This window comes from Sorex fumeus, unplaced genomic scaffold, assembly GCF_029834395.1.
Source record: "Sorex fumeus unplaced genomic scaffold, SorFum_2.1 ptg000100l, whole genome shotgun sequence".
Taxonomy (NCBI): domain Eukaryota; kingdom Metazoa; phylum Chordata; class Mammalia; order Eulipotyphla; family Soricidae; genus Sorex; species Sorex fumeus.
Window position 1 is genome coordinate 6,315,163 of NW_026606157.1, and position 19,778 is coordinate 6,334,940.

Sequence of the window (19,778 nt, forward strand, 5' to 3'; positions counted from 1 at the left end):
TCATGTTTGTTCTATAGTCTACTTTCAGCATGCTTCTCCCATCCTGGGAGGATCCTCCCAACACCCTTTATTTGGTGCTCCCTTCTCTATCTGAGCTCCCCTTTCCCCTAGCATGTGTGGCTGGCCTCCAAGACATGGAGCAAAATTCCTGGTACTAATCTCGGCCACTCATGGACATTAGTCTCCTATTTGTTACTTCATATTCCCCAGATGAATGCAATCTTTTTATGTCTGTCGGTCTCTTTCTGACTCAATTTACTTAGCATGATACTTTCCATGTAGTACCACTTGTATGTAAATTTCATGACTTCATCTTTTCTAACAGCTACATAGTACTCCATTGTGCAGATGTACCAATGTACCAAAGTTTCTTTAACCAGTCAAAAGACTTCTTTCTTATTCATCTGAATTAACTGAGGGCAAACAGGAGAAATCCAAACTGAATGTTGGATCATAGATCCCTGCAGCCTTCCCAGAGAGTCCTACTCAATCTCATGACATGGACTTACCTCTTTGTTCTGTTTCTTTCTTTCACATGCCTGGAGTTGAACCCAGGACTTTTCATGTGGAAAGGACGCACTCTGCCTGCAGTTGAGCCACTACCCAGCCCCGTATTTCTCTGTTTTCACTAAATTGTTGTGCTGGAACCCCATAGACACTCTTCCTAATCACTTGCAAATCACTTTGGAGAAATCCATTCACTTGGAGGCTATGGGAAGGCAGGTTCATCGAGCCCACTGTTCTAGAAGGATTTCTATCAACTGTTTAAAGAGGGGGAGAGTGAGAGCAAGCCCAGAGCCCAGCCTCCATGGGAACCAGGCCCCTCTGTCCATTCAGGGTCTTAGTCCCACCGTGCCCACTCAGATTCGGATCTATGCCTGGGAGGGAATTGCACAGCTGAACACCGTGAGCCCTCGGTGCCCTCCTGGGAGTCCTGTCATGAATATCAACCAGCTCAAAGGGCACCGCTGCCGTCTGGCTGGCAGGTGAAAGGCACAGATCAATACATCCGCTGTCTATTTCAAGGCTCAGAAAGGTGTGGAAGCCGGGAGGAGGAAAGTGGGTGTTTACCTCATCCAGATGGTTGTAGAAATCGATGTTTGCTGCACACAGATATCTCCCGAGCAGAGTGGCATGGGTGGTAAATATTGTCGCGATCGGAAGTTTCCGGGCCCGAGACAGGATTAGTCCAGTTCCAGCCTGCCACTCGTGGAAATGGGCGATGACGTGTCGCCCATCCGCGTGATCTGTCACCTACATCAGAGAAGGAGCATTCAGAAAAAGTGGTTGGCAACACCCAAAAGGAGAGAGGGAACAAAAGGGAATGCCCTGCTACAGATGCAGGGTGGGATGGGGGGGATGGAGGGTGAGAGGGATACTGGGATCCGTGGTGGTGGGAAATGGGCACTGGTGGAGGGATGGGTATTTGATCATTGTATAACTGAAACCCAAGCACAAACGTTTGTAAGTCTACAACTGTACCTCATGGTGTCTCACTAATAAAAATTTAAGAAAAAAAGAAAAAGTGGTTGGTGATATTGGCTCTTGCTTATGTCCCCAGACAATAGTTATCATACCAGCAAATGATCACAATTTAAAGGGGTCTACACACAGGGCACGGACATCTGTGTGTTATTAGGACTCAATAGCATGTTTGCAAAGTTCATGTATTTTTCATGTTTTTAATGCTCACTTTTGGTGGTGAATCAAATTCAATTCTCTTATTTGCATGAGTTTGGGGTTGCAATAGTAGTACCTAATAAATATTCATTGACTTGATGACAAATTATGATAAGAACAACATCTTAAGGTCTAGAAAGTAGCTGTAGTTTAGTGGAAAAATACATACTATGTATGTGCCAGGTGGCCTGAGCTTCATTTCCTGTCCCATCCTTCACAAATATTAGTAATAGCATCCTTGAAGATACTGAATCAATGGGGGTCTAGCTATTTATCTTTACATAGAAGCAATAAAGGACCCCAAATTTGGAGTCACTCTTATTTGAACTTTTCTGTTCCTTGAGTCAAAAAGACTTAGACTGGTATTTAGTAATATGGGGTTGGGGGCCAGAGAGATTGCCCAGTCGGTAAGGTGCTTATATTGCATGAAACCATCCTGTGTTCTAACCCCTGTACCACACGGAGCCCTGGGCACAAAACCAAGACTGAGCCCTGAGTACTACAAGGTGTGGCCCCCAAACAAACCAATGGAAAAAGAAAAGAGAATCACAAGAGGGGGCAAAGAGATAACACAGGGGTTCAGGCTTTTGACACGAATGATTCAGAGTATAGAGCTGAGAGGACCTGCCAAGCACTTTATTTTGTGGTTCCACTCCCACAAAATAAATGTTTCCCCACCAAAAAATATGGAATTGAGGATGAAGAGAATAATAAGTTGCACAAAAAATGAATTTGTAATTTAGTATGGTCGAACAGAAAACCAGGAAGGGTTTAGTTTCTGACTTAAAATTGTCTTGGCTCACCCTTACAAAAAGTTAATATTTACACTCCACTCCCCTTACAACTGCTTCTTCCATGGGGAGCAGAACTGGTAATGCAAAACATTTGTTCAGGAAGCCTGAGCGGAGAACTGGAAAGTCTGGAGAATTCACCCATGACAGTAGTTCTCCCACTTGGCCCACATCAGAATCATCTGGAAGACTTGGGATACGCTGCGGTCTGCATCCCGAGGAGGAATGAGAGAGTAAAGATTTGACTCAGACTTAAGAGAGTACAGATTTGATTCATTAAGCAAGGTCTGTTTTCTAATGTCCCAGTTTCTATTTTTTTTTATCCCAAGAGAATAGTTCATCTCTCTAGACTCCAACTGTTGAGATGGCTTCGGTCCCATACAAATGATTTAAAAAAAAAAACTAATAAGGATAGCTCAGTTGCACTAGTACTCACACATTTAACACACACACACACATTTAACACACACATACACATTTAACACACACACACACACACACGCACACATGGGCCAGAGAGATAACACAGCGGGCAAGAAGGCACTTGTCTTGCATGTGGCCAACTCATGTTCCACACACAGTTCCCTGAGTACAGAGCCAGGAGTAAGCCCTGACTATCGTTGGGTGTGGCCTCCAAACCCTAACAACTACAAATAACTCAAGCAATTTTCTACTCCTGAGATTCTAAAACTCACATACACAGGGCCTGATGTGTGTACATCATGTTATTTAAACTTTGACCCAAGACAAATATCAATAAGCATCGTTATCACCCTGTTCCAAAGACGAATATTAAAGAAAGACTGATCATTTCTTTATCCCAAAAGCCTTTGAAATATGCTAGTCCACTCAGAAATGCCACCAAGCAGAGTGTTCTTGCTCTAACGGCCAGACCATTTGGAGACACAGTTGTATGCTCTGCAGCGACCATACCTCTTTTAAGAACCAGGCGGTTAGAGATCCAAAGATCAGCATATCGTTGGCTTCCTGGTCCTGGTAAGGGATGCCCACGCTGCACGCCTCCCAGAGATCTCCTTTCCACCTATCCAGATTTGACGCGGAGTAGCCTATGTCGAAAAGCACCACGTAAGGGCTCCCTTCTATCAGCCATCTTCCAAAATGCACCTGCCACACACAAGACACAGTCAGCTGGGATGATTTGGGACCACCAAAGACGAGATTTGGGGGTTTATTTTAGTTTTATTATTTTTAAAAAATTTTATTTTAATGAATCAATGTGACTTACAAACTTTCATGCTTACATTTCAGTCATACCAGGTTCAAGTACCCATCCCTCCACCCGTGCCCATTCTCCACCACCAATGTTCCCAGTATCCCTCCTGCCACTTTCACCCCTTCCCAAAGAGGAGATTTTATTTGAGCTGCAGGAACAACACTTTAGACTGCAGCAGGAGACCACCCAGAGGGAAAGCCCTGTGAACACACAAGTCACAGCTTCTACAGAGCCCCCAAGCCCTTTTATCCAACTGGACAGGTGTGGTTCACACAAGGCACCTCAAGTCCACTTAAAATCAAGGTCCTCCTCTGAGGAGCGTGGGGCAAACCTAACCCGAGCACTTGGCAACTGTGTGTGTTCATACCTGGCAGCCGTGTGTGTTCATGGCCTCCACAGCCCGTTTCACGGCCCTGTTGACCGGCTCACATGCTTCCACCTGAGTTTTCATATTGTGCTCAAAGTAGGGGCCGATCATGAAGAAGTTTTCTCCCCACTCCTCTGCGGTGGTTTTGGCTTTGGTCTGAATCACGGTGTAGATGCCGCCGACTGTGGAAAGGAAAGATCAGGTTAGCGTTGGGGAAACCATTGGTGCCTTTCAATGGCAAAAGGGTGCAAACACGCTCTGGTCACACCTGTGTCTGATGGACCCCGAAGGTTCAGAAAGACCTTTTCAAAGGGCGGGAAAGGGGGGCGGTGAACTCTGAGAAGGCCCCCTCACACGCACCCCTGCGCCAGCCCTGTGCCCGTGCAGTGCACTCCCTCCCTGCTTGCTCCGTGGGGCCTTGGAGTGAAGCAAGATCACGCAGTGTGGGTCTGCCACGAACACCCATACCTATGCCCAATTCATATCTGGAAGGTGAGTCGGGCAGAAGGGGGGTGCTGAGCGCTATGCATGGCCTGGAGAAAGTGACCAGTGTAACTCGCAAGTTTGTTCATCCCTCACCTTCCAAGGCAAGGTGCTCAGGTGTCTCCAGGCCAGGAGGGGTGCAGAAGAACTCAGACTTTTTTGTGTGTTTTTTATTTATTTATTTTTTCTTTTTACAAAGCTGTTCATGATTGGGTTTCAGTCATACAATGTTCCAACACCCATCCCTTCATCAGTATAACCTTTTAAAAATGTTATGTATCAACATTTTTATTTATATACAAGAATTGTGATGTCCATTTAAATATTTGTGTGTGATCATGTAGAATATTTCCACATATATATTAAGGATTCATCTCGGGGGGGGTGGGGTAGGTCATCTATGGCTGATGCATAGGAACGAATGAAAGACCAAAGCTTGTCTGCTTTGCCTTTTTACTTATTTATTTATTTATTTTGCTTTCTGGGTCACATCTGGCAATGCTCAGGGGTTACTCCTGGCTCTGCACTCAGGAATTACTCCTGGCGGTGCTCGGGCAGCTACTTTGCACACGGCCCGCCCGGGTTCCATCCCTGGCAACCCATAGGGTCCCCGAGCCTGCCAGGAGTGATTCTGGAGTCCAGAAGCAGGAGGAACCCTTGAGCATCACCAGCTGAGGCCCATAAATGGGAGGGAGGGGGGAAGCCCTTGGAAGGCCTGGACCCTCCCTCCGACGCACCCCTGCGCCAGCCCTGTGCCCGTGCAGTGCACTCCCTCCCTGCTTGCTCCGTGGGGCCTTGGAGTGAAGCAAGATCACGCAGTGTGGGTCTGCCACGAACACCCATACCTGTGCCCAATTCACGTCTGGAAGGTGAGTCGGGCAGAAGGAGGGTGCTGAGAGCTGTGCATGGCCTGGAGAAAGTGGCCAGTGTGACTCGCAAGTTTGTTCATCCCTCACCTTCCAAGGCAAGGCGCTCAGGTGTCGCCAGGCCAGGAGGGATGCAGTTGTCGGCTGGACCCCAGTGTTGGGGACATTTGACCTCTGGGCAAGAAGCAGGAGGAGAGGGCTGAGATGCAGTAGCAGGTGAGGGTAGACATGGGTGCCCTCCGGGAACTTCCCTAAGACTTGGCAGAGCTTCTGGGCTGGCTCTTAGTAGGAAAATGAAAGATGCCTGAATCCTTTATTCCCCCCTACCCCCCAAAAAAATCTGTCGGGGCCGGAGCGATAGCACAACGGGTAGGGCATTATTTGCCTTGCAAGCAGCCAACCCGGGTTCGATCCCCGGCATCCCCTCTGGTCCCCCAAGCACCACCAGGAGTAATTCCTGAGTGCAGAGCCAGGAGTGACCTCTGAGCATCGCTGGGTGTGACCCAAAAAGGCAAAAAAAAAAAACCCAAGTCTATCTTGAGCAATACTCTGTGGGTGAGCTATAGGGAAAGGGTTGGTTGGTGCAAGTCCCGGGTGAAATCCCAGAGCTAATAGGAGGATCCCAGCACCGGCCTCAGCTCCGTTCCCAACAGCCTCAGTCAGGTTGTGTGTGAGCGATTGTTCACTCGTGATACCAGTAAGATCCTTCTCAGTTTTCCCTTTGGTTTTTCAGTTTATCCAGATAGAGGGTTTGGTGGCCACTGCATCTCAGATTTCTTGTTTTAGTAAATTAGTTAGTCTTTCTGTGATAACTCTTGTAGATTATCCTAACTGCTGGTCGCGGTAGCACTGTCACCTAATTTTTTTCCTTTAAACCCAAACAGTGCTTGCTTGCTCTCTCTGTCTCTCTCTGTCTCTGTCTCTCTGTCTCTCTCTGTCTCTCTTTGTCTCTCTGTCTCTCTATCTCTGTCTGTCTGTCTGTCTCTCTCTTTCTCTCTCTCTCTCTCTCTCTCTCTCTCTCTCTCTCTCTCTCGTATCTACTTCCATTTGATTTCTGGCACTCCACTGTCCTGAAGCAGCTTGAAGAAAAACTTGACTAGTTGGAGTGCACCTTAACAGGAGCACAGAGCTGGGAGCAGCTCCAAGCACCGCCAGTGATGCCTCCAAGGAAGGCAGATGCTGATACTTCTATCACCGCAGAATTCATCATTCACACAGGAGAAGCGCTCCTCTAACTTCCAGACATGGAAATATCACATGGAAGAAATTTCCACATGAACTGGCTGAAACTCACTGTCCTGAAGAAGAAGGAAAAACTTTTGGCTCTCCTTAAGAAAAATGTAAACTTCACTGGAGCAGAGAGAGAAAACAAGGACACGGAGAGTCACTGCTCAGTGGCCGGTGAAGAGAGCCTAGAGCCACGCAGAGTCTGTCAGGCCTGCTAGCACCCGCCTCCGCCTCCGCAGGACCAGGAAGCAGGACCCACCCACCCCTAATAGCGCACCTGGGCCTAATTCAATTTTTCTTTCAAATATCTAAATTCGTTATAACGTTCACGATTGGGTTTCAGTCATATCAAGTCCCAACAGCCATCCCTTCACAGCATCCACTTCCCCATATCCCACCACCCATGTTCCCAGTTTCCCTCCCACCTGCTACATCAATTCAACTGATGGCAGAATCAGGGGCACTTCAATATTTCCCCCATGGTAAAACACTTAATGAACCACCCAAGCGATTCCTTGAGGAAAAACAAATTTAGATAAGTAGAGAAGTGGTTTGTAAGGAAAATAGAAAAGAAGGCTTTTTTTTTCTTTTTGGGTCACTCCCGGCGATGCACAGGGGTTACTCCTGGCATAAGAACTCAGGAATTACTCCTGGCGGTGCTCAGGGGACCATATGGGATGCTGGGAATCGAACCCAGGTCAGCCGTGTGCAAGGAAAACGCTCTACCTGCTGTGCTATCACTCCAGCCCCAAGAAATTCTCTCTTTTTTTTATGTTTTTTTTTTTTTATTAGTGAAACACCATGAGGTACAGTTGTAGACTTACAAATTTTTGTGCTTGGGTTTCAGTCATACACTGATCAAGTACCCATCCCTCCACCAGCGCCCATCCTCCACTACCACGGGTCCCAGTATCCTTCCCACCCCCCCCCCCCATCCCACCCTGCCTCTGTGGCAGGACATTTCCCTTTGTTCTCTCTCTCCTTTTGGGTGTTGTGGTTTGCAAAAGAGGCATTGAGTGGCAATCATGTTTGGTCTATAGTCTACTTTCTGCATGCTTCTACCATCCTGGGAGGAACCTCCCAACACCCTGTATTTGGTGCTCCCTTCTCTATCTGAGCTTCCCCTTCCCGTAGCACGTGTGGCTGGCCTCCAAGTCATGGAGCAAAATTCCTGGTACTAATCTCGGCCACTCCTCTTTTAAGTGTGAAAACAGAAATGCGCCTTTGTTTTGCTTGCTGCCTCCCATTGTGACGGTGGTGGCACTGTGGTACCAGGATAGAACCCAGAGCTTCACACATACAAAGGCTGGCTCTCACACTTGGAACCTCAGTCTTAGATGGGACCAGAGAGAGCGTAGAACAGGTAGGGCACTTGCCTTGCAAATGCCCAACCCAGGTTCGATCCATACGGTCCCCCAAGATCTACCAGGAGTGACCCCTGAGCACAGAGCCAGGAGTATGCCCTGAGCACTTCCAGGTATGGCCCCAAATCCAAAACAAAAACAAAAAAAGTCTGGCCTGAGTATCACACCTGGGGAATATATTTGTGTAGGTATATAAGCCGTATTCAACCTCTCTGTCCTTAAAATCTTAGAATCATTTCCCTTTTCTGGAGACTTCTTCATGATCTCTGAGGGTCTGTTTTATCAGATTCTGATGACTCTTATTTATTAATGCTTTATTCACATTTCTTTTGTTGAAAACTCTACTATTTATTTACAACGTTATATCTTGCCCAGAGATCTTAGAGCATCCCCTTTCATTAGACTATATATTTGAAGTTCTAATATATGTGAATAAATACATATGTGTTTTAAGGGATGGAAGGGAGAGGAGAAAGTCTCATTCAAGAAATTCAAAGATAGGGGCTGGAGAGATAGCACAGCGAGTAGGGCATTTGCCTTGCACGTGACCGACCCAGGTTCAATTCCCAGCATCCCATATGGTCCCCCGAGCACCGCCAGGAGTAATTCCTGAGTTCTTATGCCAGGAGGAACCCCTGTGCATCACCGGGTGTGACCCAAAAAGAAAAAAAAAGAAATTCAAAGATAAACATATTTCATAATTTGCTGGGGTTTTTTTCCCCAATTTGAGGCCTACAGTTTCCAAACACCCCGAAGGTGCTTATAAATACTCTAATCATGCTCTTCAGATCTATCAGAAATAAATGCCTAAAATTCGTTTTTAAACCCATCCTTGGGGACTGGAGAGATAGTACAATGGGTAGGGCCCTGGTTTTGCATATGGTGACCTGGGTTTGGTCCCCAATACTCAATCTGGCCCACCAGGTCACTCTAGGACTGATCCCTGAGCCCAGAGCCAGGAGTAAGCCTTGAACATTATTGGGTGTAACTCAAAACAAACAAGCAAAAAATAATTTTTTAATACCCTCTTTATTGTTTGGGGCCTGGGTATAAATAAATCTATACCCATACTCCTTGTGCAGTATTATTGTGGGAAGATCTTTATACTACATTCTCAAACATATTCTCAAGAGTATAGTTGTTTCTGCTTATTCCCTTGCCATCTTTATAACCAGCCACTTTTTTTTAAAATAACATTTATCACCTTTGGTCCCGGATTTCTTCATGGGTACACTAACTATACATATGTGGCATGCCACAGATACAGGGTGATTTCTGCTTTCCAATATGGATATTAACTAGAGGTTCACCAACACAGACTTTTCAACAAATCCATGTCCCATCACAATGCAAGTTGTTGAATTTAAGCTTCATTTTCAAACGTGTACTTTGTATTTTATTGATCTATATTTTCCTGGAACTGTATGGGAACACTCTTTGGTGTGAGAGCAAAGTATCAGCCTTTCATAAAAAAAAAAAAAAGATGAGCTACCAGGGCAGAGAGGCCAACGAGATCACCCAGACCCACATTTTCATCTAGAGATGCTGAATATTGTAAAAACCAGGGTTTCAAAACTGTGGAATGTGACCACCAGCCCACATAAGGGTGTAGATAGGGAAAGAAACCCTACAGTTAACAGTCCTGTAAACTACAGTGCCTAAACTAAAATGTAAAACATGTAAAGCTTCTTCCCTGTCTTTAAATACTAAAATGTACAGTATTGGGAAGTCACGTGGCTTCTGTCTCGGCATAACTACTAATCACAGACACAGAAGCACGGTTGGCCATCATGCAGCTGGAAAACACGCATCTCTGGGCAGCAGGTCTGGGAGAAAGAAAAGAAACATCACTGGTGCAGATGGTCAGCAAGTCTCTGTGTGGCCAGCACTTGGCTGGGTCTCCGGCACTAGGCCCAACAGCCACATCCCTGTGCAGTGGGAGGCGACATCCACCGGGCAGGACTCATCCCACCCAATCCTGACTCTACCATGGGATTTTACCTGGAGGGCCTGGGACGTGACCATCTGGTGGAAAAAGAAGGGGGGAGCCCCAGGGTTTGTTTGGCACCTCACATGGGTTTCCCTGTGATTTGAGTGGGAACTTCTGCCTGGGATGCTGTGGACGTGACTACAGTGTTCAGTTCCTTTTATTTATTTATTTTGCTGCATAGGCATTCTGTATTTTGCTTTTGTTCGTCACTCAGATGTGGCCCAAAATATCTCTATCAGAAGAGATAGAGAACCCAAATTAAGTGGGAAGTCCTTCTCTCCCCACCATGCAGAATCTTAGAACTCCCTTCCCTGGCCCTCTGATTCTTGCGTTCCCCATATTTGACAATAACTGCCTGGCCAACATCTGTGTTCTTCCCACATCCAAAAGATCAAAAGCAACCGGTGTTGGTGTGGATGTGGGAAGAAAGGGATTCTCCTTCACTGCTGGTGGGAATGCCGACTGGTTCAGCTCTTTTGGAGAACAGTATGGACGCTTCTCAAAAAATTAGAAATTGGGGCTGGAGCAATAGCACAGCGGGTAGGGCATTTGCCTTACACGCAGCCAACCCGGGTTCAATCCCCAGCATCCCATATGTTCCCCCGAGCACTACCAGGAGTGATTCCTGAGTGCAGAGCCAGGAGTGTGACCCTGAGCATCACTGGGTATGACCCAAAAAGCGAAAAAAGAAAAAAAATTAGAAATTGAACTCCCAGCAATACCAGTTCTGAGAATATATCCCGGAGATGCAAAAAATATATAGTAAAAATGACACCTGCACTTGTATGTTCATTGCAGCACTGTTTACAATAGCCAGAATCTGGAAAAAAAATCCAGTGCCCAAGAAGAGATGAATGGTTAAAGAAACTTTGGTACATCTACACAATGGAATACTATGCAGCTGTTAGAAAAGATGAAGTCGTGAAATATGCATATAGGTGGATCAACACGGAAAGTATCATGGTAAGTGAAATGAGTCAGAAAGAGAGGGACAGACATAGAAAGATTGCACTCATTTGTGAAATATAAAGTAACAGAATGGGAGACTAACAGCCAAGAATAGTAAAGATAAGTATCAGGAGGATTACTCCATAGCTTAGAAGCCGGCCTCACATGCTGGGGGAGAAGGCAGCTTATACAGAGAAGGGTCAACCAAGTAAAGGGTGCTAAGAGGGCCCGCTCAGGATGGGAGATGCATGTTGAAAGTAGACTATAGACTGAACATGATGGCCACTGAATACCTCTATTGCAAACCGCAATGCCCAAAAGGAGAGAAAGAGCAAAAGGGAATGCCCTGCCACAGAGGCGGGATGGGGTGGGGGGATGGGGTGGGGGTGGTGGGAGAGATGCTGGGACCATTGGTGGTGAAAAATGGGCATCGGTGGAAGGATGGGCACTTGATCATTGTATGACTAAAATGCAAGCACGAAAGTCTAGAGGTCTCTAACTGTACCTCATGGTGATTCACTAAAAAAAATTTTTTTTTAAAGGCCCTCCCGTTGATCGTCGATTTGCTCGAGCGGGCCCAGTAACGTCTCCGTTGGAGACTTTGTTGTTACTGTGTCTGGCATATCGAATACTCTCGGTAGCTTGCCGGGCTGATAAATAAAAAATTCTTACCAAGACTGAAGAACAACCGTAGCATTGTCCTCCCATTGTTCATCAATTTGCTCTAGTGGGCACCAGTAATGTATCCATTGTGAGACTTGTTGCTACTGTGTTTGGCATATCGAATATGCCACGGGGAGCTTGCCAGGCTCTGCCGGGCGGGCGGGATACTCCCGGTAGCTTGCTGGGCTCCCCAAGAGGGCCAGAGGAATCGAATCTGGGTCGGGTGCATGCAAGGCAAACGCCCTACCTACCGTGCTTTCATATCTGTGTTCCTGAAGTTTTTGTAAACTCTGAAGCTTGGTATCAGTCTCCATTGTTAACTTCCCACTTCTAGCAGCTTCCATTGCTGAACACCTGATAAGCACTTGATGGATCTTTATTGGATAATAAATGGAGGTAGCAATACTAATAGCACAGCTGATAAAAGCAAGAACATTTGGGGAATTGGTTTCTAACAGTTTGACTCTGATTCCCTCATTTGTTATGTTTTACAGATTTCCATTGCTGATTGGCAACGTTCTGCCAATTAGGGATTTGTTTGTTTGTTTGGGGGTTATACCTCCCAGGACCCAGGACCCAGGACCCAGGACCAAACAGTGAAGGGGTGAAGTCTTCTGCATGCAGGCCTGTGCTCCAGCCCACCGAGCTATCTTTCTGACCCCACAATTGAAAAAAATTAGGGCATTTTTTTCTGTAAACAATCTTTTATTTTTAGCATGTATCTATTTTTTTTTACTTATTGTATTAACAAGGATCAATCCCGGGAGGGCCTCCCCCATATAGGCACGCAACCTCCTGTTTGGTTCTGTCATTGGTCCCAGAAATTTTAATTTTCTGGGAAATAAAAACATTCATTGTTCACCAGAAAGCATCGCAAGATGACAAATACGACATCCATTTCATTGAAAAATCTTATCTAGAGATACCGTCTGCGACATCTGTTATGACCTTAGGTTGGATTCCTTTCTTTCATCTGTTGGACATTTTCGTGGACAGTGGAAGTTTTATCTTTCGATTACAAAAAAAAGTGGATGGGCTGGAGCAATAGTACAGCAGGTAGGGCATTTGCCTTGCATGCGGCCGACCCAGGTTCAATTCCCAGCATCCCACATGGTCCCTTGAGCACCACCAGGGGTGATTCCTGAGTTCAGAGCCAGGAGTAACCCCTATGCATTGCCAGGTGTGACCCAAAAAAGTAAAAAAAAAGTGGGGTCGGGGGCACACGGGTAGTGGCAGTGAAAGTTTTCAGAAGCATTTGAGAGACCAGGGGTGCCAGGGATTGAACCTGCGACTTCAGCACACTCATGTGCTCCAGTCACTGAGCTATCTTCCCACCCTATTCATTTTTTGAGTGTGTTGTAGTTAACAAAGAAAGAGAATGATTGGCCTTGGAGGAAACTGTCGTTTGCTTGGTGACTTGTCTATGGAGCACAGTTGCTGAGCGCCGATCTCTGGGCCACCTCTGATGGCTGCAATGAGCAACCGGCACAGAAAACATTTTAGAAAGGCACGATGGTGTCGGGGACAAGCGCAGGAAGGTCCAAACCTCTAGAGAATGCCACCGTGGGGGCTGTAGATCCAGCTACATGAATGAGCGCCCTATTCATAAAATCTCTCGGAGTTTGGAGCTGGAGCGATAGCACAGCCGGTAAGGCGTTTGCCTTGTGTGCAGCCAACTTGGGTTCAATTCCTCTGTCCCTCTCAGAGAGCCCAGCAAGCTACCGAGAGTATCCCACCCGCATGGGAGAATCTGGAAAGCTCCCTGTGGCGTATTCGATATGCCAAACACAGTAACAAGTTTCACAGTGGAGACATTACTGGTGCCCACTTGAGCAAATTGATGAACAACGAGAGGACAGTGCTACAGTGCTACAGTGCTCGGTGTTTGGCTAGGAATCTGGAATGATCAGAACCTGTTTCTTTGGATGTTCAGACTCTGTGGAACATTTCTGAAGTTTTCTGTGCTGGGAAGGAAATATCAAATAGCTCCCAGGGTACGGGAAACTAAGATTCACACTACGGAAGGATGGATGGTCTGTCGGGGTAACCAGATTCACACCCGTCTCTGTGTAGGCTTGTATCCGAGAGTTCTTTTGTTCCGTTGGTGGACACTCTTCCGTGTCTGTATGTGCCAGTGTTTGGAACAGGCCGTGGCATATGGTTTATCGGTTCTCTCTTCACATACTTCTGTCTCGTCTGCTGGGTCTCCTCAGGCAAATGACTAACTCAGTTTTTTTTTTCCATTTGAAAAATGGAACTATCAACATTTCTCACTTGTAGGGGGTTGTCACTTGATCACTTAATCCCCCGTTATTCATCAATTTACTCGAGCGGATGCCAGTAACGTCTCCATTCATCCCTGTTGCGTGCTAGCGTAGCCCAATGGCATCTGCTCATTCTAGGAACATGCAGAGCCTCAAACTGATCATTCATGGTCTTCACGAAGAAATCTGACCATCTTGTAGGTGGGCGTCCATGCAATCTTTTGACGTCCCGTGGAATCCAGTCAGTAATGGCTCTAGTCCAGCGGTTGTCTGTAAACCTCATTACATGTCCAGCCCATCTGATTTTTGATGCCTAGGCAAATGAGACAGCGTCCCTGATTCTTGAGCGTTGACGGAAATCAGAACTCCGGATTCTCTCTCTCATTTGAGTGAATTGAGATATTCCAAGCATAGCTCTTTCAATTCCTCTTTGAGAGACCCAAATAGCATTCTCACACTGTTTTCATAGGGCCCAGGTCTCTGAGGCATATGTTAATGCAGGAAGAACAGTGGAATCGAAGAGAACAGTGGAATCGAAGCTCTTAGCTGGGGGTTGTCATTGAAAATTAAATGCGTCGATATGTAGACGTGTCTGGGGCATACTGTTTGTTGTTTGCATTTTAGTCAGCTCTCAGATAAATACAGAAAAATTTCCATGAATATTAAAGATTGTGGTGCAAATCATTGTAGGACCTAGGTCAGGGTAACACAATCAAGGATAGGATCAAAACCCTAGTTTTACAATTGTAAATACTGAGCTTTTTTGACTTTATGGTCTTACACAGCATTTGCAACATCTCAAAATTGTAGGATAACATTGGTTTGTCCTTTCTCCATTGCTACAGGGAACTTGGGTTTATTGGATTACACCAATCACAGTGCTCCCAAGACACTCCCATTCCTCTGCGTTCATCTTTAACTTCTCCTTTGTGCTCTGCTTCCCTTATCTGTTAATCACTCATTTCCCCTCATCAGAACCTGTGACTTGTCAAAGTCAAATTCTTCAGAAATCTCTGGATTTGTAATTTGTAAGTGAAATATTGCTTTTCTCTTTCCCTTATGTCCTTTGTACAGTTTACTTTAGAACACTGTCCTTTTCATACAGACACAGGGAGACAGTTAATGATCTGCTTTTGTAACTTGAAGTTAATTGACTCCGAATAATATTTACTCCTGGGATCTGTCATATTTACTCGACGTAAGCCTCAGTTGCCCTTAGTTCCTAGAACCCCCAAAGAAGGGTCCCAACAAAGGGACTGGATGGACCCAGGGCAAGCTGCAAGCTACCCTGGCATCGAAATGGGACAGGTCAAGTGCCATGAAACTTATAATAAGCTAAGATCACGGTTGTGGATGAATTCTGCCATGACCCTAAGAGAAGTGATTGGAGAAGGACCCTGCTAGGGTTAGGAAGGGCTCATCTGGCCTGAGGACTGTAGTCTGAAATCTATAACAAGATGACCCCAGGAGAGCCACTCTGTAAAATTAATATACCTTCTACGTGTCTATACAAAATGACTAGAAAGATTATTAAGAAGTAAATTTAAGATGATTGTTACGGACTAAGGAAAGAAGAAGTAAGTCCTTAGATGAAATTCTGCCCGTAAGCAGATCTCCTAGCAGGAGATCTTTTTTTTTTTTTCCCTTTATTGTATTTTATTTTTTTTAAAGTTGTAGATTTACAATTTTTTGTGCTTGGGTTTCAATTATACAATGATCAGATACCCATCCCTCCACCAGTGCCCATTTTCCACCACCATGGATAATATCCCTCCCACCCCCATCCCCCCATCCCCCCTGTCTCTGTGGCAGGGCAATCCCCTCTGTTCTCTCTCTCCTTTTGGGTGTTGTGGTCTGTAAAAGAGGCATTGAGTGGCAAACATGTTCAGTCCATAGTCTACTTTCGACATGCATCTCCCCTCCTGGGAGGATCCTCCAAACATCCTTTATTTGGTGCTCCCTTCTCTATCTGAACTGCCCTTTCCTCTAGGATACCCGGCTGGCCTCTAAGTTATGGAGTAATCCTCCTGGTGCTGATCTCAGCTATTCTTGGGTATTGATCTCATACTTTGTTACTTTATATCCCCCAGATGAATGCAATCTTTCTATGTCTATCCCTCTCTTTCTGACTCATTTCGCTTAGCATGATACTTTCCATATTGTACCACTTGTATGTAAAGTTCATGACTTCATCTTTTCTAAGAGCTACATAGTACTCCATTGTGTAGATGTACCAAAGTTTCTTTAACCAGTCATCTGTTCTTGGGCACTCAGGTTTCTTCCAGTTTCTGGCTATTGTTAGCAGGAGATCTTTGTTTTAAAAGAGCCTCCCTGGAAGGAAAGGAAGGGCTTTCATACGTTGATTGTGCTATTTTACCTGGGTGTGGTTGCTACCACAGGGCGGGAGCAATAGCACAGCAGGTAGGGTACTTACCTTGCACACAGCTGACCTGACCTAGACCACCCCTCTAGGAGAGCCCGGCAATCTATGGAGAGTATCTTGCCCGCACGCTCGGCAAAGCCTGGCAAGCTAACCATGACGTATCCGACATGCCAAACACAGTAACAAGTCTCACAATGGAGACGTTACTGGTGCCCGCTCGAGCAAATCAATGAACAACAGGAGGACAGTGCTTCAGTGCTACAGTAGTTGCTACCTTGGGAGATTGGGCTCTTGACTAAGGCTGGCTCTTGACTAAGTTGCTACCTTGGGAGACTGGGCTCGGGGAGACTAGCCTGGGGGAAAGTAGAAGACAGGAATGAGGGACAGTGTTATAGTAGAATCCCCCCCGCCGATAGTAGAATCCTCAGGAATGAGGGGCAGTGTGAGGCTGGAACGGGGAGCACGGTGAGACAGAATGAACAGCGGGATGGAGATTGGAATAAAGGGGACTGATCAGCAACCAAACTGGAGGCTCTCCATGTGTCTATTGGCGGCGGCTGCAGGCCGGGGTGGGGACATGACTCATGGTCATAGAAGGCCCGTGGTAAGAAAGTCCACGCCACAGAATATTGAATGCACACAAAATCTTTTTTCCACATTTATAAAATTCAAAAACTTATTAATGTTGAATTTTTTAAACCTCGTTTGATCGTAAAATCAGATCTAACCTGAAATGATTTTGTGTCAAGGATAATTACATATTCCTTTTATCAAAACGACATGGCAGGGAGCTGGAGAGATAGCACAGCTAGTAGGGCATTTGCCTTGCACGCTTCCGACCCGGGTTCAATTCCCAGCATCCCATGTGGTCCCCTGAGCACCGCCAGGAGTGATCCTGAGTGCAGAGTCAGGAGTAACCCCTGTATATCATAGTATATCATAGGGTGTGACCCAAAAAGCAAAATAAATAAATAAATAAATAAAAAACTACACGGCAGTTTCTACCAATACACATGTTAACTTGGTTTTGTGTGTCAGATAAATGCTCAGAACTATAGGCTCTGATAAATGCTCAGAACTATAGGCTCTGTTCTTAGGTGGCCAGAAACCTGTGATCAAGGGCCCGAGAGACAGTTCAGGTGTTAATGTGTTTGCCTTACCACCCTCCGCCAGCCAAAGGAAGACGTTGCCTCTCTTTTGACCCAGTAAAAGCCCCTTTCAATGAAGTCTTGTTCTTGAAAAAACAAACAAAAAATCCTCATCCCTATGCATGATACAACCAGTACATTCGCAATTACGTCAACTTCTGTAAACGACACTGGGATCTCTGACTCCCCCAAATCTCCTTTTCCCTTGCATAGGAAATGAAAGAACATAAGTATCAAAAATAAAGAAACAGGAATTCCTCCATTCAAACTTTCAAACCTCCACGAAACTTTCCCTGCATACCAGGCACCGGTCCAGGCTCCTGCGAGTCACATGTGTGTGTCACCCTCTGTGTGATCCCTGGCACGGCACTTGGAGGTCACAGGTGCTCCCTGCACCAGGGCACAATGCTCCGCCCATGTTTGCTAAGTAGAGGACAGAAGGGCTCTGCTCAGGTGCTGGAACTCAACACAGCATTTGGGATTCGATGATGGCCTGCTGTCACTGGTGATCACCTCTCACCCACGCCATTCCCCCCCACTAACTAGCTGTTCTTAAGTTTCTCCCGCTGTGCAGGCAAAATCCTCCCTTCGCATCATCTCGGTCAGGGACGATGTGTCTTCGAGGGAGCTCGGTTCCCGCTGGGCGCATTTAGGCACTGCATGTGTAGGGAAAGCACATGGAAGCTGCTGTTTGTAAGCTATGTCACTTCTCCACGCTCCAGGCTCTGTTCCTCATGCTTCTTCCTTGCCTGCTAACACTTGGACTCCGAGCAAAGCTTGAACTCTTGAGAAGCATGAAAATACTTCATGAGGGGCTGGAGCGATAGCACAGCGGGTAGGGCGTTTGCCTTGCATGCAGCCAACCCGGGTTCGATTCCCAGCATCCCATATGGTCCCCCGAGCACCACCAGGAGTGGTTCCAGAGCCAGGAATAACCCCTGTGCATTGCCGGGTGTGACCCAAAAAGCAAAAAAAAAAACCCTTCATGATACGCTAACAGTATCGGAAGTCAAAATTTCGTATGGGTCCTGATCAGGAATGTGTCTACCTAAAACAAAGTTACAAAATGATGCTTTTGGAGGGGAATGGAGAGAAGAGTACAACAGGTAAGGATCTTGCCTTGAAGGCAGCCCACCTGGGTTCAATCCCCCCACATCCCATGTGGTCCCCAGAGCCCTTCAGGAGGAATTCCTGAGCGCAGAGCCAGGATTTGTCCCTTAGCACAACAAGGCATGGCCGAAAAACAACAACCCAAAAAGTGCTTTTTGGTTTTTTGACTACGAAAAATAATTACTTTATTCCTACTGTACCATCACTCATATTTCAAATTTTATTTTAATGTTCTGTCCAGAGCCACAATCGGCTTGAAGCAAGGCCACTTCAACGGTACTCAACGTCTCCTGTAAGGCCACAGCCTGTGACCCTTGGGGGACTCCACAGTTACACCTGACGCTGCTCAAGGGACCATGCGGTGCTGGAGACCAGACCAGGGTCTGCCCTTCCTCCCCATCCTTTCTCTCCAGCCCCAACGACCAGTTTTTGCCATCTTCTTCCCTTCCAAAGCGCACATCTGTTCTAGCCTGTGGAAGCAGACAAAGTTTGGCCCAACCTACATTTCAATTCATTTCCAGCCGACGTGTCCCCCAGCCCCGAGCCGCTCCCAGCACTAGGGAGTTTTCTGGGGAATCTCCCGGGCTGGGTGGGCGCAGCACAAACCTTTATTGGTCACTTCCCAGGAGACCTCGAAGAGCAGTAAATCCTCCACGGGGAGCTCCTCGACTTCCCAGCGGGGCAGGCCGCCCAGGGACGTCACGGAGAGGGAGCGTCCTCGGAGCATAGTGTCCGGAGCTCTGGATGGTCCCAGGAGTCAGTCTCAGGATGCTGGAGGCGCCAAGACCCAGTGGCCCCCGTTCCCAAGCAGGACCTGCTCCAGGCAATAGAGCAGGCGCTGGCCAGGTGGGAAAGGTTGGGTTCTGTCAGAGAAAGGGTGTCGGCCAGGGAATTCTCGGCTCCTCAGAGCTCCGACAGGTCTAGTTAGGACACTCTCGGCCACTGTGTCCCCACACAGCCCAGCCCGGAGTAAATGCTTCGATGCGGGTTGGGCCAGCACCCCCTCCGCTAGTAGAATCCTCATAGGCTGAGTGCCCGACCTTTAACCCTTGTCCTTTTGACCAAATTGCTAGAGTCAGTCACTCATGTTTGCTTCATCAGTCCCCAAATGATTCCGGTTGAGCCCTTCTCAGAGGTTATAGACCACTTGACATTGCCAGTAGAATTCATGGGGCAGATTTCCACACTTAGCTCCTTCTGCTTGGCCTAAGTTTCCTTCTGCTCTTTTAATCCCTTTATCTGGAATGTTTTAAAAATGAT

At 46.6% G+C, this 19,778-nt stretch overlaps 1 protein-coding gene across 2 annotated transcripts in view; it reads right to left on the bottom strand.

Moving 5' to 3' along the window:
• The window catches only part of GYS2 (glycogen synthase 2), a 65,327-nt gene extending 45,778 nt beyond the window's left edge, over nt 1-19,549 (bottom strand). Inside the window, exons 1-4 of one of the 2 annotated variants that reach the window (XM_056134643.1) lie at nt 19,125-19,544; nt 4,073-4,254; nt 3,405-3,596; nt 1,072-1,254 (exon numbers count right to left, since the gene is read on the bottom strand). In XM_056134643.1, the coding sequence (XP_055990618.1) occupies nt 1,072-1,254; nt 3,405-3,596; nt 4,073-4,254; nt 19,125-19,245 (678 nt within the window). In that variant the 5' untranslated portion in view covers nt 19,246-19,544. Of the gene's footprint in view, nt 1-1,071; nt 1,255-3,404; nt 3,597-4,072; nt 4,255-19,124 lie in introns of both variants that reach the window. The other variant, XM_056134644.1, reaches the window with a different exon arrangement.
• Between the last annotated feature and the right edge of the window lie 229 nt (nt 19,550-19,778).